A 17,807-nucleotide genomic window follows, 5' to 3' on the forward strand; every position below is an offset into this window, starting at 1 on the left:
TCGGGCCAATCTGCGGGAAGCGGAGAGCGATCCTATCTCCAAATAACCCTGCCGGGGGTTTTAACACGCGTGACGGCTCCGGCCGTGGGCAGAGGGGTTGGACACCCTGCGGCAGCCCCCGGAGGAGGGGGGCGAAGGGAAGGCAGGGGCAGCACCGGGGGGAGCGGAGGAAGGGGCGGCCAGAAGTTCAGGGAAACCCTCGGGGAGGGGAGGAGGCGCTCCCGTGGGAAGGGAGGGACCCCCTCTCTGCCCCCGGGGATCTGCGGCCCCTCGCTCGGGGTAACCCGGGCACCGTGACCCCGCTGCGCCGGGGCTGCCAAAATCCCCAAATCCTCCCGCTGCCCATCCCTGCTCTGCATCCCCGCTCCAAGAGCTCCGGTGGGATCAGCTCCGTGCCCGGCCCGCAGCCCCGGCGCTCACAGACATCCCTTGGGTTGTTTGTTTTGTTGTTTCTATTTTTTAAAAAATTATTTTCATGTTTTGTTGTTGTTTATTTTTTTTTCCCGCCCGAAAACACACTTTAAAAATGATAAGGAACGGGTTTTATTGATTTTTTTTTTTCCACCACAACATTAAGTTTATAACAATATAGGCTGTTTTAAAAATAGGACCGATCCCTAACAGAAAGCGAGAGGGCAGAGGGTACAACCGAAAGGGGAAAACAAAATTTAAAATCAAACAAAGAAAAGAAACCAACCAACCCAAACCCTTGGGAAGACAGCAAACAATTGCCAGACAACAGGTGAGCAGACACTAAGACAGAGAGAGACTAGAGGTGTCCACTCCTCACTTGATTTCTGCCTATTAAAATCCACATACTCAATGGACTTTAGAAGAAAACTGTACATCATATCAAATAAATTAAAATTACCCTAAAGTTGATTGTCCTTCACTTAAAGCGCCCAGCTCACCGAATCTCCCTTATTTATTCGCATAAGCCGGGCTGATGCTAATTCCCATGCCCTGCTCCTCTCTTCTCACTTTCCTTCGCTTTTAATTATTTTTTTATTTTATTTTGCACAACATGAAGAAACGCAATTTTACAATGCTAAAAACCCTTTCCTCACCATTCAAATAAAAGCAGTGCTTTAAGAATCATCGTACAATATTGCACAGTTCAAAAGTACAATAATATTAATAATAATAATAATTAGTATTACAAAAGAAAGCAAAAGAGTACAGATTTCCCCCCTCCCCCAGATACCGAAATAACTTTACAAGGAAAAAAAAAACCCGAAACAACCCGACAACTAGGAAAACAAGAATTATAAACAAGAATTAAAAATGTCTAAGTAAACGATAATAAATAAGGGTCACTCAAAGCGTGCGAGTGTATTTAACCGTTCACTTTGAGGCTGTCTTTCTTGCTCGGGAAAGTCTCATGACAGAAAACGAAAGGTACAAAACGTGGGCAAGCAAAGAGGCAAAGGTCTGCTTAAATGAAAAGCCGTGGTCGATGAAGTTTGAGTCGCGACAGGATCAGGAGCCTGAATAATTATTTGGAGGCAGAAGGAGAGGTCCGAAAGGAACAGAAATTCAGCTTCCCATTAGCGTTTGGCAAATCTCGAGGAGTGGCCTGGGACCATTCATTTTTTTTTTTATTACTATCCTTTTTTCCCCATTTTTTCTCTTTTTTTCTTTTTTTTTTTTTCTTTTTCTTTGTTGTTATTTTTTTTACAAAAATAAAACTAAAGCCACAGAGAGACCATCGCGGTTTTCATCCACGTTTACAAAAGGTGTGACAGCTCCAGGGTTCTCTACAAGTCCCCGCTTTCATTTTCCACATTTTCGTTTCCCTCCCCCCGCATTTTTCTGGTTATTTCTTTTTTTTTCCCCCCTAAATTTCCGCGACTTTCCTCCTATCACCCCCCACCGAGGGGTCCCCTCAGCCCCTCACTCGTGTCCCCGCAGTCCCCCCCGCACGAGGGGCTGCAGTACTTACAAGCGGGCGGGTGACTTGCGCGCCTCTCCGCGCCCCTCCGCGCAGCGGCGCCCGGGCTCAGACGGGCCGCAGGAGCGGCACGGAGGTGACCACGGGGTGGGAATAGTAGACGGGGTGAGGGAAGGTGAGCAGGGGCTGCGTACCGGGGGCTCCGCCGCCCCCCGCGCCCCCCTCCGCGCCCGAGTTCTCGTGGTAGAGGATGGGGACGCGCACGATGCGCTGCGCGGCCGCGTGGCTCAGGTTGGCCGCCTCCAGCTCGGCCGCCAGCTGCCGCTTCCACTTGTTGCGGCGGTTCTGGAACCAAATCTTCACCTGGGTCTCTGTCAGGTGCAGCGAGGCGGCCAGGCCGGCGCGCTCCGAGCTGCTCAGGTAGCGCTTCATGTCGAAGGTGGATTCCAGCTGGAAGACCTGCGAGCGGCTGAACACCGTGCGCGTCTTCTTCTTGCGGCACGGCTTCTTCTCCGGGCTCTCCTCCCGCTTCTTCCAGTCCTCCGCGCCTCCCTCTTTCTTCGCCTCCTCCGAGTCGCTCTCCTCCAGGACGATCTCGTCGGGGCTCTTGGAGTCCAGCTCCTTCTGCTCCCCCTCCGCCTTCAGCAGCGGCTCCGGGGAGTCCCGGTCGGTGCCCGAGGCGGGGGACGAGTCCCTCAGCAGGGATTTCTCTGCGGCTGGATGGGAAGGACGAAGCGGGGCATGAAGGGGGGAGATGAGGGACACAAAGAGACACCTTCGCCACCCAGGGCCCGCGTCCCCGTCAGGGGGAACGGGACGAGCCGGCCGGATCCCCGCGCTACCCCAGCGCCAGCTTCACCCCCCGCCCCGCCGCCCCCGGCCCCCAAGGCCGCCGCCCCGCCGGGGAGGGACGGAGGGAAGGAAGGAGCGATGGAAGTTTTGGGGAGCGGTACCTTCCGTGCGGGGCAGGTGTGCTCCGGCCGGCGTCAGGGCGTAGGGGTACCACCAGGTCTGGGCGCGCTCCAGGCAGTGGGCGCTCAGGGCAAAGCGCGGCGCCGGGATCTCGAAGCGGGGGAAGGCGAGGTCGCCCACCTGCGAGAGGGCGAAGCCGGCGCCGTCCACCGCCGCCTTGCCCGAAGGGGCGAACAGCGCCCGCGGCTGCTTGGGGGGCGCCTTGGGGGGGCCGCCGTTGAGCAGGTTCTTGATGTAGAAGGACTCCTTGGGGGGCGGCGGAGGGGCGCTGGGTGGCTCCTGCCCGGTCTCCGGCATCCTCCGCTGCCCGCCCGGCTCCTGGCCGCCGCTGGCCCCGCAGCCCGCGGCCGGCGCGCAGGTGGCGGCTCCCGGCGGCGCGGGGGACAGGAGCGGCGGGGCGGCGTGGGAGCGCGGCGGCGGGGCCGGCCGGGGGCCCCTCGCATGGGGGGGCGGCAGGGCGGGGGGCCGGGGGGACCCGCGCAGCCCGTGGCACCGGGGGGCTGCTGCGGGCAGGCGGAGAGCCGGGGTCGTCGCTGCCGCCGCCGCCGCCGCCTCCCGCCGCCGCTGCTGCTGCGTCAACCTGACGCCGGATGCTAATGATGAAATCAAAATGTCATCCCCGTTCCGCGCGGGGAGCACGCGGCGATTGGGCACGCACAAAGGCGAATGGGATCAGGCGGGAGGCGGCGGGAGGAGAGGGCTCCGCGCAGCCCCTGCCCGCAGCCGCCGCGGCCCCGGCCCCCCCGTCCCGACGCGCCGCCGTGCCCGGAGGCGGCGACCGCCCGCCCGTTCCTGGCGATTACAGAGTCCAATTAGGCAGCGAGCGGGGCCGGGCCGGCGGCACAAAGGGAGCGGCTCGGCGGAGCGCGGCGGGAGCGGCGGCAGGCGAATGGCACGGGCCGCGCCGCTCCTGCCTCAAAACCGCCCCCGCCCCGCCGCGCCGCCCCCCGCGCCCCCGCCCCGCGCCGCCGGGAACAAAAGCCGCCGGCGGCCGAGGGGGGAGCGGGCCGGGCCGGGCCCCGCCGGGCACCGGGACACCGGGCACCGGGACCTCTCTCGCTGCGCTCCGCGGCGGGGCAGAAACGATTTAGCGGACGGCTGCGGGGAGGGGGCTGCGAGCAGGGCTCGGGATCTCCCCCGACGGTGCCCTCCGCGCTTTGGGCAGCTCTGCCGCGTCCTCGGTTCCCGGCCGCGCAGCAGCGGGGCTGGCGGGACACGTCGAGCCTGCGGCGGAGGGGCGACAACGGGCACGGCCCAGGCTCGCCGCTCTTGGGATTAGGGCACAAGCATGTCCCCGGATTCGTTCCTGCCCTGCTCCCGGGGTTCGGTCACGGGGCGCTCCGGGGATCCATCCCTGCCTCTCTGGGAATCCGAGCATGACGCTCCCGGGATCCATCCCTGCCGCTCTCGGAATCCGAGCACGGTGCTTCTAGGATCCATCCGTGCCGCTCTGCGTGTTCGGGCGTGGGGTGATTCAGGCATCCATCCCTGCCCCATGTCGGGTTCCATCCCTGCCCCATTCCCAAATTTATCTCCAGCTATTCCCGGGATCCATCCCTGCGCCATTCCCGGTTCTGTCCCTGCCCCATTCCCCCCCGTTCCCGGGATCCATCACCGCCCCGCTCGATGGTCCCTCCGTGCCCCGTTCCCGGGATCCCTCCGTGCCCCGTTCCCGGTTCCGTCCCCGCCGCTCCCGGGGTCCGGGCGCAGGGCGCCCCCTGGCGGGCCGCGGGAGCTCCCCGCGTTCCGGGACGGGCGGGCCCGGAGCGATCCCCGCACATCCCCGCACGTCCCGGGACAGCGGCAAGGGCAGCTCCCTGGCACCCTGCGAACCGCGACGTGAGCCCCGGTACGGCGATCCCACCGCATTGTGCCCGCCGGTACCCGCTCCAGGGCCGGCGGGGCCGAGGGAAGGGGTGGCTCCCGTTTTGGGAAGTGAAAAGGAAGCAACCACTCAGTGCTGGCATCCTTCTAAACATTTGGAATACCTTTGAGCATGCACTGCAAAATTCTGCCCTGGCACACGCAGGGCTCTGGACTCGGACGTGCTCACATGAGCACAGGGAGCAATAATCTCTACTTCTAAACATTTTAATGCCTTGATCAAATCTGCCTGATTTCTCTTGCTATTTCGTTTTGAAGAAACCCACTTGGCAAATTGAAGCAAGACATTTTTTATCTGAATCAAACTGCTCAGGATTTTCTCTTCCCCCTGAGCAGAAATTTCCACAGAGCCAGTCACACAACATTTTTGGCCGCAACAGATGTGATATTTCATGTACCTTCCACACATCCTGGGGGTAGGGTCTCAGCAATTAACAGTTTGCAGAAATATTCTGTTATTAACAACTGTTTCTTGTCCCTGCTCTCGTTAACAACTTGAAGCACCTAGCAAAGTAAAGGTCATCGGGAATTTTTCAAAGAAAGGCTGTTTCTCTGGGAATATCCCTCAATTCCCTGGTAAATTGTACAGAAGGAAAAAAAAACCCCTCAACTTCCTGGTAAAATGTATAAAGAAAAAAAAAAAAAGCCCAGACAGACAGGAAATAGTTTTTATTCAGAAATCAGTCAGTAGCCACCTAACTCAGGCTCCTGCCTGAGATCCAGGCTAAAACTCTGTGCTAAATGTTTGCTGCTCTTACATGAAAAGCCAAGGGTGAAAAGTTCTCATAGGAGACCCCAGTGCATTTCTCCATCTCAGTGAAGATTTTATTTAGATATGAGTCGCCAAAATAATTCTGCACTGAAACTCCCACCCTTGTCCTTCCATCTTTCAGTGCTTTGGTAATTATCAGGTCCTAATCCCTTTGGAGTCCCTCAGGGCAAACAACTCACGGTAGAAAGCCAAGCAAGGACATCAAATCTAACCAGCCTCTGGAAATGTAAAAAGAAATTCCCACTTTGCAATTCTTTACTACAAAACAAACAAACAATCAAAACCCTGCAGTGTTCTAAAACAGCATCTCTATTATTTAAAGTCCATAGATTTCTCACTTATTTATGTATTTTATTTATTCCCCCTCCCCAGCAATATCTGGGTGTTAAAGACCAGTATTGACCATTCCCCCCTTGCCCACTGGTGATGGAGCTGAGTGGATTTTGCTGCAGTCTTTATTTCTGTTTCTAGACTTTCACTCGTACCATTCCATTGTAAACAGATAATTATTATTTCATTAGCGTTGCAATTCAGAATTAATTGGCTAATTTACACATGGATCAATTGTATAAATGTGATGTTTGTGATAGGTGCTTGATATGATTTAAAGTAATTGTTTATTTTCGGGTTTTGGCTGTATTGTATTGCAAAGTGATTTATCTCCTTATTTATCCTGTCTCAGCGCTGCCTCTTCTTTTTCATTATTTTTCTAAAGAGCTACACTCTTGCTAGGCTGGAGCGTGAACCTGTGTGCTGTGATTCTGAGGTGCCCCAGTGCTATGAGCTCCAAAACGCCCTGGCTTGCAGCCTGCTGACGAGGATGTGCAGAGCACAGCAGTTCTGTTTCCCTGGCAGGAATTACCCATTGCAGCCTGTATTCCACCCAGGTTCTGCCCCATCTTTATCTGCCACCCCTGAGCGCCCCCACTGTAACCACAGGTGACAAACTTTGGGTCACTTTGGGTTCAGCTTTCTCTTTTCCATCCTGAGGAAAGGGCAGTGCTGAGTTTCCTCGTTCCTTTTTTTTTATTTGTCCAAGCTCTCCTGAAGAAGTTTGCAGCATCTGGACTTCCAAGCAGGGAAGCAGAATTCCACTGCTTGATTCTGTGGCTAACATTAAACATACTCCCACAGGAAAATGCACTTCTTGCATCAGAGTTTGGATGTCCAGAGGGAGAAGGAAGAAAGGATGAGAAGACATTTAACAGCCTGCCCCACACAGAAACACTCCTTTCCCAAGCAATCAAAATGAATCCTTCCACCATCAGATTTTAGAGCTTCTGTCACGCTGTCCAGGCATGTAAACACAATTTTGAGAATGCCAAAGATTAACTGCTGCAGAATCTGAGCTGCTTTCAATGGCTCGCCCCTTCCTATTGCAAATCCTTTCATATTATCAGGGCCTTTTAAAAATGTGAGTTCTTCAGAAACACGGCATTTCTCTGTCAGTCTTTCAAGTGCTCCTTCTGAAGTGCATGGCTGGAAAAAAACAGAGGTTATCCAGAAAAGGGATGCTACTTTGTCATCAAAAGGAATGTCTCTTGTGGGATGTATTTGATAAGGATATTTTATTCAAGACTGGAAAAACTACAAGGGAGTTATGCTTGGAAGCCTGTCTCAGGTTTCCCCAGGCTGAGTGGATCAGGGTGTATGAGATGTGTGTGGGTTGAGAGGTATTTTGGAACAGTTAAAGTTGTTCCCTTATTATGCCTTACAATGGCATTTTTGTACCTTTAAATGGAAGGCTTTGTTAGTCTCTGTTTTCCAGTGGTTTCCTGGCAAGCTGAGAGTCTTCCCTGACAAATATTAGAATCTCCTGGTGCCTCAAAAAAGCAGGTTGTTCAATTTATGAGACTTTTATTTCTGAGGCTCATCACAGTCCTGTGTCTGACTCACAGAGATAGCATTTTTATCAGAAAAGGGGAGAAATGTCTTGGTTGTGATGTTTTTGTGAAGCAAGTGCTGCTGCAAATTCTGTGTAATTTGCAGTAAACCCGCAGGGACAGAACTGATGAGGTGATTTAAGCACAGTCTTTGCCTCACTACACATGTACTCTATAGAATGTGATAAGATGCTCTGATGTCATCACAATCTCATACAACATATCCTTTGCTTTTATCATTTTGTCTTGCCCACCAGCCTAATTTCTAGAAGGTTTCATCACCCTGGTATTAGTCATGTGTGCACCATTTATCACTAACACAAGTGAACTCACCGAATGGAGGTCAGCTGAATACACTGGAGGAAACTCTTTGTGAGATGTATCATTGGAGGATTTCAAGGTAGAGCATGTGCTGTTCTTTAACATCTTATCCAAACATAAACTTCAGCTCATCTTTCAAAATATGTCAGGACAGAGACACCCAAAGAAAAATGAATAGATGGTGGCTTTGCAGCTTTATATCTGAAGACCAGTGCTTTTATAGCTGGTTGTAAACTCTGAAGTGTCATGTAAAAAAGTAAAAACACCCAAAAATCAAAACCAGAACTATGTAAACATCAGGATTGCTGCAATCTGAAATCATTAGATGTGGCCATAAATAGATCATTTATTACATCCACAAAAAAAAATATTCCTGCCACCACACCTGAAAAGTGCTGAGTGTTTCCAGCTCCTCCTGAAACAGAAAATTGCTGCAGAGCTCTGTGGTGACTGTGGCTCAGCCTTCAGCTCCCAAATCCAAACTGCCCATTTGCAGAGAGCCAACAGAGAGCAGAGCAGATCCAATGTTTGTGTGCAGGGCAGCTGGATAATGTGCTGTTTTAGGAGTTCTTAAATAATCATTGATTTCAAAAGTGTTACAGCCCATTGACTCAAAAATCAGCTGCTTATAAAGCCTCTCGTGTTCATATCACAGATCCTTGGCAATTGTAGGAGAGTAATGCTGGACGTACCTGCTGAACATGAGCTTGTTTTGAATTTCATGGGAAGATCCTCAGATCACCCCAAATTCCCTAATAACCTTTGCTGTAGCTGGCATGACAGCCTGAACCAGCTCGTTCTGAGTCAGCAGATCCCCAAAATAGCTCATGGTTTTGCCAAATAAATGAATGATGGGGTCATTTTGTGCTTCCACAAGAGCTTCTTGTCAAAACCTCTGTGTGCTTTGCACTTATTAATGACTCTGCCTTGCCTGCCAGACCCCAGGGAAGGCTGCTCCTCAGGGAAGGTCAGTGTTTCAGGAATCCCAGAAAGCCAAAGTGATGCACACACCACAGGAGGATCCTTCTCCCTCGTTTGGCTGGGGAACCTCCAAGGTTTGTTTTCAGATATTCAAAGAGTTTTAGTTCTCACATTGCTCCCTTCCCTTAGTGCACACTCTCTGTTCTACCTGTTCTACAAAACAGAACAGAGAAAAGAACATTTTTGGGCTTCTATCTACGCAACCTTCCCATAAATTCCAGGGGACACTTTATCCTAGACAATAAAGTTGCCTGTTTCTAAAGATATTAATATAAATGCACAACTTCACATTATAAAAACAAGGCCAAGAAATGACTCCACAAATTTCAAACCATCTTACTTTGAGCCACAGCTTTAGATTGAAGTTTTTCTTTCTTTGTTGTGGGTTTTGAGTTTTCTTTACATTGCTCTTTTTTATTACACCATTGAAAAATTGGAGATTTATTAGAAAAACAAGCATTATGCAGAAAATATTTTTAATTCATTTTAGTTAAACATTTGCAATACACATCAGAAATTCATCAGTAATAAACCTGATGGAAGCCATGCTGGTGGAGAGCAGCAGGATTGAATGCAGGTTGTGTAAAACTTCTGACACTCAGCGTCATCTCCATCACAGCCATCGTAGTTACACGGGGTTTTTTTGGACAAGAGAAGATTCCCTTTGGAATTAAGACACAGTGATCCAACCAGTTCAGAGTGGTGGCTTGAAACTCCTTCCTCATATGAAGATATGAAAAGCAGCCATGAAGCACTGACAAAACACAGCCAAGGGTGACTTTTTCACATCATTTTACATTAGCAGATTTTTGATTTGTCATTAAGAATCTGTACGTAGTATCAGGGGGGGAAAAAAAAAAACAACAAACCAACAAAATGATTAAAAGGGACTGCATGCAGTTAAACACTTTGTCCAAGGTGGCAGATAGGGCAAATAATAATAAAATATTATATGTGACAGAAAGTGGAAGAATTCCAGCTGGGTATGTGCATGAAATGCAGCACATTTAAATAACGTTGGGTACCTACAGAGAAATAGAATTGTCAAAATAACAATTTAAACACAGAAATAAACACTAGCTGTTTCTCCTCAGCAGCCTGATGTGTATCCTTGCCATGTGTTGTTGTTCCCAGAGTGTGACACCTAAGCTATTTGTGCAATGAAAAAAAACCCTCACCACACAACAAAACCCACCCAGATCACATTTCCTCAGGTATCCCAGTCAGGAGAATCTTGTACAGTACACATCACACTGCATGAGAGGTTTGTCATGCATTGCTGTGCTTGAGAGCTGCAGTGCAGTGAAGAATAGAGGAAAGGTGAAAAGACTCGAGGGCCAATGTGTGAATGTCATCTCTGCTTTTTTGTTTATTTGCTTGTTTATTTGTTTGTTTGTTTGTTTGTTTGTTTGTTTTTTGGCAGCCAGAGCTGCTTGGAGGGAGAGGTGCTGTCTCTCTAGAGAAATCAAATCCTGATTGTAAAGCACTGAAACTGGGCAAAGAGTGCAGAGCACTGATCAGGATTTCCAGATGCCCTTGAAAATACCCTTCACCTTCACAACCAGGCTCTGAAATGATAAGTTATTGATCGGAATGCTTGGCAGCAGCGTGACACACACAGGGTTATTGATAAGCAGAGCTGATATTTTCAGGTGACAAGCAAGGCTGGGGGAGGTGATTAAAACAGGAATGCAAAGCTGCCCACGAGAATCTTCAGCTGGGAAACTTGGGCTCTGTGTGATATTGCCCATCAAAAGGTTTGTTTTTGTCTGGGAACAGATTTCAATCTGAATCCGCGGAATTGAATTCCTGGTATTATTGTACCAATGCTAATAAATACAAATCCAGCAGTGGATGGATGGAGGGATGGAGGGATGGATGATGGATGGATGATGGATGGATGGATGGATGATGGATGGATGGATGGATGGATGGATGGATGGGAGGAAGGATGATGGATGGATGGAGGGATGGATGGATGGATGGATGGATGGAGGGATGGATGGATGATGGCTGGATGGATGGATGGATGGATGGGAGGAAGGATGATGGATGGATGGATGGATGGATGGATGGATGATGGATGGATGATGGATGGATGGATGGATGGAGGGATGGATGGAGGGATGGAGGGATGGATGGATGATGGATGGATGGATGGATGGATGGATGATGGATGGATGGATGGATGGATGGATGGATGGATGGAAGGAAGGATGATGGATGGATGGAGGGATGGATGGAGGGATGGAGGGATGGATGGATGATGGATGGATGGATGGATGGATGATGGATGGATGGATGGATGATGGATGGATGGATGGATGGATGGATGGATGGATGATGGATGGATGATGGATGGATGATGCATGGATGATGGATGGATGGATGGATGGACGGATGGATGGATGGAGGGATGGAAGGATGGATGGATGGATGCATGGATGGATGGATGGATGGAGGGATGGATGGATGATGGATGGATGGATGATGGATGGATGGATGATGGATGGATGGATGGAGGGATGGATGGATGGATGGATGGATGGATGGATGGATGGATGGATGGATGATGGATGGATGGATGGATGGATGGATGGATGGATGGATGGATGGATGCATGGACGGACGGACTACTGTCCCCGCTGGTCCAGGAGGCGCGGCCGCCCTTCAGCACCACGGCCAGCGCCGGGAGCGCCTTCCCGCAGGTTTGGGAGCGGGGCTGGATCCCATCCCGCCCCTCCGGCCTCCGGGGACATCCCGGGATAACGCTGCTCTGAGCAGGATGGAGGGCCAGAGCTGCAGTGTGTTCCTGGGGTTGTGTGAGACAGAAAGAGGGGACTTAATGGTTGTATTCTAAAGGCAAAAAAAGAGAGGAGTTAGAGGTTTGCTGCTATTGTAAAAGCTCCAAACAACCAAATAATTAACTGTACCTAAACCCTGAGATTACAAGTTAAATCCAGGATTCTTTGCTTACTGTTGCCTGAGCCTTGTCGGGCAAATTCAAGAGAATTACATCTCGGGTTATTTTAATATCAAAGAATTTCATAAGAAGACATGAGAATTGTTTCCCTTTCCAACAGTGTTGATGCATTGCCCTGTTTATCCCCCAGCTGGTATTTTTTGTACTTCTCAGGGATATATCAAAGTTTATGCAGTATGTGTAACTCGGAGGAGATGGAAAAGGCATTGACAATATTAATTGTTTCATAAATAGCGTCAGATAGGATATGCTTTTTATACCTTTGGTTTAAACCCTGTTAGTGAAAAACCAATACCCTGCCATTTGTTTATACTTTTCTTGGCGTACAAGGCAGATATATTAGAGAGAATGAAGCCAATAAAAGGTTACAGGCAGCCTTTTCCACCCTCAACTTTTAGGCATGGCCTCTTTTTCAAAAGAAAACTGTCTTTTATTTTGGAACATTATAACCATTCCACCCGTCTGTAAAAAGGTATGAAGAACCAGAAATTACAAAGGACCTAATAGAAAGGACCCTTTCTTTTTAGGTGAGCACTTCTTCACACAAGCAATTCCACAGGCTCCACCACGAGCAATTCCACACCTCCACAAGTACCTGCTGAGGCAGAGGGATGAAGGGCTCCACCAGCCAGCCCAGCAGTGTGAGGCTCTCTGAGGAAAAGATACCTCAGAGAAAAAGGCTCAGCATGGAAAAAAAAACCCCAAAGCCTTCTTTTTTTGGTGGTCTTATTTGCATCCAAGAAGTTTATTGCAGAAAAAGTCCTGAGGGTGGAATGAGGAACTGCAAACAATTCCTAAGGCAGCATATGACTGTAAGTTCCAGACAAGAAAAACATTCTTCAAATTAATTACTAGTGGTCTTGCAATTAATCCAAGTTTTTAATCCAAGTAGTGGTAAAAGAGACTCCTAAAAACACTGTTCACACTGCAAGCATTTTTCTCCTTGCAGTCCTTTTATTTCCTTTATTCAGCATTTTATTCCCTGCAGGAAGGGATAAGGAGGCATGAAGTGGTGGGTTTACCTGGTAGGGTGTGGGGGGTTTTCCTCTTTCATTTTAAATTGTTTTAATCATGTTCTATGCAGTGTCACACGCAAAAGAAATACAACCCTTGCCCATCTTTAAACAAGTTTCAATGCTGTCGTGTTCTGCTATATTAATATTACAGTTGTGGAAGATATGTAGCGTGGCAGCAACTGACTGAGGGCTGGAACACTGGAAATCAAGAGAGGAAAGAAGGAACAAAATGCCATTCAATATTCCTGGAAATTCCATAGAAATTCATGAAAATTTGCTGTGCATGTTTTTTTTTTTTCATAGTATGAAATGTCCCCACGGCAGCCTTGAGTCCCTTCTGCAGGATGCCAAGAGCAGCAGTTATCCTTAAGGATGGGCACTCCCCAGGTTCTCCCTTATCTGTGCACAAGGAATGTGAAGCTTGATGTGCTGATTTTCAGAGCAGCTCTGCATGGATCATCTCCTACAGCTTCAGGAGCTTTCTGTGCAGAATCAAAGGTCAGGGCCTGTGGAAAACCATAAAATTCCTTACCAGAGGGAGCACCAAGGCATGGTCCCCTCTCCATTTCAGCTGCAGAGGGGAGGAGGCTTTGCTCAGCAATCATTTTTATTCCAGACCTATTTGTGGCTCAGACTCCAATAAATCAGGAGCATCTGACTTCTTCAGCACCTCTCAGGCCCAGAAGATTTTTAGGAACGTGTTCCAGAAAAGTAGAAACTTGCTGAAAAACAGAGGAAGAAAAGCCATAGCCAGAGGTACCTGTGGAGGCACAGAGTGTCAAAGGCAGGCAGAGATCAGATTTTTTATTTGCCCCCCAGGCAGACCCTCTGAACACCCAGACTCCAGCAATACCTGGAGAGGATTGTCAGATAAGAATGACAAAAGCAGTGAGAATAAAGAAAGCAGTGAGGATAAATTCTGTCTGGAAGATGCTCCCACTTGTTGCCCAGGGCTGGTTGCAGCTTAGCCCTGTGATGTGTGTAATGTTTTACTTGGGACAAGATGAGAAAGAACCACCCTGAGCAGAGTCCTCCACCCTGGATCCTCCTGTGCCCTGATCAGCCAGAGGGATGAGCATCAGGGTAATGAAGTTTTAAAGACACATGTTTCACCCCTTTTCCAGCACAACTTTTTCCAGTTGGTCTGGAAGGCCAACAGACACAACAAGGGAGAAGTTTTCCCCCTCAGTGCAAAAACAGATGAGACAACTGGTGGAGTCTGTGTGAAGTCTTTACCTAAGTCACATTAACCTCACTGTTAGACTCCAATCTCCAGCTCCAGGGTTAGAGAGCACAGTGCACCCCACCCATGGCATCAAGGCTGACCCAGCAACCCCCTTTTGCCACTCACCACATCTGATCTGAGCTGATCTGATCTGAAACACCACAACCAAATCCCATTTCCAGCAGTGCACGTGCTTTGCCTGCTCCCCAACCTGCCAATTCTAATGACTTGCAATTAAATAAAAGCCTTCCTCATGCTCTGGGTCTCCCTGCCCATGCTCCCTGCCAGGCTGTGGCTTTAATTTCACCCTTCTCACAGCAGCAGACTTGGGGCTGGCAGCAGGATTATGACTCACATACTGTGGGAAGTAATGATGATCCAAAAAGCAAACGGAGGTGGGCAGTGAAGGAGAAATCACTTATGCAAATAGAAATATTTTCAATAATGATCAACAGCATGAGAAAGAATATAGGAAAAATTACATTAGGTAGAGGAGCTTCATTTTTAAAATGTTCCCTAAGTGCTAGAAATCTTCCCATCTTCATTTTTCCCTTTAAACTCTGTCATTTGTACAGCCTATTAACCTTTAACTTTATGACTATCCTAACGTGAAATACTGGCAGCATTTAAGTCTGAGAATACTAGAGAGCTACCTTCCTGGTTGGCAACAGAGGTGAAGCACTTTCTTTTAAATCAGTCATTTTTAATATCAGTCATATACACACAGCATCAGAGACACTATTTTTAGATTCACAAGCTGGTGTTACTTATAATAAATGCTCTACAGATCCCAGTTATCTTCCCTCAGAGATCTTACAGAGTCCTTCTTGTCTGTCCTCTCTCAGCTCATCTGCTTAATTGGAGTCTTCAATTCAGCTCAAAAGTAGAGGAGAAAATTAAATCAAATCACTTCCTTCAAACTGCCTCTTTCCTGTTGTTAAAAAAGACAATGTAAAATTAATGATTTGTGTTTACGAGAGCTGCTGAGGAGTCCAGGCTGGGACTTCACTGTGTCAGGCCCTGAACCACTTCTTTTCCAGCCACTTCTGCCCTGCAGAGCTGGCGTGGGGCAGGTGAGGAGGGGTGATGAAGTGACTTCCAAAAGGTGCTGAAGATGGAGTGGCTGGTGGGGTGGTGAGTCCTGGGGCTGCATCGATTCCACCTGCAGCAGGGATGGGGGAGCTTCAGCACAGAGGTGAGGTTTTAATTGTTACCATTAGTTCAAACCACAGGAGTGACAAGGGCTGCTCAGACCTGAGGACAGAACCTCTGTTGTTTGTAGTTAAATCTCAGTGATTAAACAGCACCCAGGGATGAGGAGGGATGATCTCTTGGCAATCTGCTGGATCTCCTCTCTGCCAGCCAGTGCATTCCTCCAGGGCTGGCCATGGCTTCCAGAAAGAACTTCCAGTTGGAAAGAACAGCCAAAGCTGTTACACTGATGGCTGGGAAAACATTGCCTCAGAGCTGAACTGCCAGAATTTATTGACACAAAGCCTTCCCCTTTTCCCTTGCTCTTTCAGGCTCAGCAAACCTTCGAGAAGCTCAGCAGGGAGTCCTGGAGCAGCACTTAAAAGCCAGTTTTCAAGGCAGGAGACCTCTCCTTAACCAGAAAATACCCAGCCCTAAGGAGCAAGACCAGGACCACAGTGGCCCTGGCTGCCCAGCCCTTCCCTGCACACCTCAGGGTGGGCAGAGGGAGCCCAGGGCTGCACAAATGTCCCTCTTTGTCACCTCCAAGGTGCTCCCTTCCTGAATGAAGGGTATGGGCAGGGTGCTGTGAGCAGTGCTAGTGCTGCTGTGTTTCAGCTGTGACAAAGGTTTCAATCTGGAAATTTTACTTTGATGCAAACTCTCTTCTCAGCTTCCATTCTCTTAGGGAATTTTGTGCTCTCAGAACTGCTCCTCTGAATCTGGAAAAGGTCTGGCTTCTTCCTCCCTCCCTCTGAAACTGCAGTCTTGCTTTTTGGGTAGGAATGATCAGACACCAGCCCAGGCTGAGCAGGAGCTCTGGAAGGATATTTGTCCATGGATCAAATTCAACCAGGGAAAATAAATATGTGGGACAACTAAAGATTTGGGCAAGACATGATCAAAGGAGGAAATCCAGAGCTAAGTTTGTTCTTGCATCCTGTGTGTGCCCTGTCCTACGTTCTCCAGCCTGTCCTTTCTGCTCCTTTGAGGGGATTTCTGAAGTGGCAGAGGAAGCAAATGGAATTTATGTTGGTGTCTAGATTTTCCACTAGATTCTGCCCAAAGCATTCATGAAATGGAGCTCAGCACACAGCAGGCACAGGGCTTTGCTCAGGTGACAGCACTGCAGGCACAGCTGGCACTGCCACCACACCCTCACTGAGGCACTGAGGAAAGTCCCCAAAACTTCAGCAGCACTCAGCCACCTCACTGTGGAGCTGCTTCTCTAAACTCCAGCTGGGATTTCAGAGACATGTTTAGTTCAGGCACGCTCTGGGCCCTATTGATTTTAATTCAACAACCACGTGTTTCAAACTTAGCACTTGCTGCACTGAACAGCAGCAGCAGGACCTGCTGCTCACACACCTTCCTGACACACTGCTGGCACAGAAATGGGGCACCAGCCTCACAGCAGGATGGATTTGTCCCAAACCTGAAATCAGATTATCCCAAACTCTTTGTTTTATTTTAAAAGTAGGTATAGTTTGCAAATAAGAAGGTGAATGTAAAGCTGCTTGTTAATTTAGCTCCCATTCTCAGGTATTTCATTTTTGGCGTTTTCCTAAAGTTTTCATCTCTCCTAGTCTTGTTTTATGGTTAGTGTAAGGCCAGCCTGAAAGATAATATATTGTGACTGTTATATTATTTATTTCAAAGCCAAGTTATTGATTATTGCACGCTGAAAATGACAAATGGCATCTGAGAAAGGCACGGTCAGCGAGTTCTATTAAAGAAATGATAGTATTGCTCATGGATTGTTAAAAGGTTCGGTTTAGATACTTTATAGGTTTATATCCATCACTATTTAATGACCAAATGATGAAAAATATGAGTCACAGGGACAATTTCTTTCTGTTACAGTTTTACGTTTAAGCAGTTAGCAAAATAAGAGAAAATTTTTGTGCTAAGGGTTTATGCACCCAGACCTTGCAATCTAGGACTGAGCTTGATTATTCTAAAGGCAATGATTCAATACAGGTAACTGTTGTGCACCTGGGATGCACTGGAGTGGATCAGATCTTTCCTGTGCAGTGCTGGTGCATAAATGCTGGGGATGGGATGGAGATCCAGAGAAGCAGGAGGGGGGTGAGGGAGGTCCACTGTGTTACACCCCACACCAAGGAGCCCCACTGGGCCCAGCCCCAGGGAAATGCTCATTTTCCCAGTATTATTCCAGCAGGCAGGGCAGAGGAATTTGGGGATGGAGGAACAAACAGGCATTAATGAGTAGGAGCCAATCCCACCCCAGGCTGTCCCTGGTGTCCCTGATGTCCTCCATTCCCCTTCCCAAAGGGAGCCAGAGCAGGATTTGGCCCATATTTAACCCCACAAGCTCAAGCTGGAAGCCCAGCCAGCATTACTTTTTTTGTTTGCCACAGGTACGAAAGCCTCTCTTTTCACTCAGAGCCATCTGCTCGGAACACTTTCAAAATGAGGGCAATTAGAGATAAGAGCTAATAACACTCCAACCTGCACGCTGGGAAATGCCATTTAATCACTATTGCCTTGACTGGCAAATCAGGAGCAGGCTCTGACTGGACCAGGGTGATAAAGCTCCCATGCCGGCTCAAATGAAGAGCCCAGCTGCAGTGTTTGCCACCGTGAATTGTAGCTGCAAGACCTGGAATCTGGCCTAAAGAGCTGATATAAATCCAGCAGAATAAATCTTGCCCTACTGCCTGTGGT

General features: G+C 49.0%; 1 protein-coding gene across 1 annotated transcript; it reads right to left on the bottom strand.

Annotated features, from left to right (window-relative positions):
- Positions 1-525: 525 nt before the first annotated feature.
- Positions 526-3,174, bottom strand: HMX3 (H6 family homeobox 3). The gene is made up of 2 exons (XM_033066172.1): positions 2,845-3,174; positions 526-2,607 (listed from the first exon to the last, which is right to left on the bottom strand). Exons 1-2 carry the CDS (start codon positions 3,158-3,160, stop codon positions 2,000-2,002), a joined length of 924 nt encoding a protein of 307 aa, XP_032922063.1. The 5' UTR covers positions 3,161-3,174; the 3' UTR covers positions 526-1,999.
- Between the last annotated feature and the right edge of the window lie 14,633 nt (positions 3,175-17,807).

This window comes from Catharus ustulatus, chromosome 8 (assembly GCF_009819885.2).
Source record: "Catharus ustulatus isolate bCatUst1 chromosome 8, bCatUst1.pri.v2, whole genome shotgun sequence".
In the NCBI taxonomy this organism is placed as follows: Eukaryota; Metazoa; Chordata; class Aves; order Passeriformes; family Turdidae; genus Catharus; species Catharus ustulatus.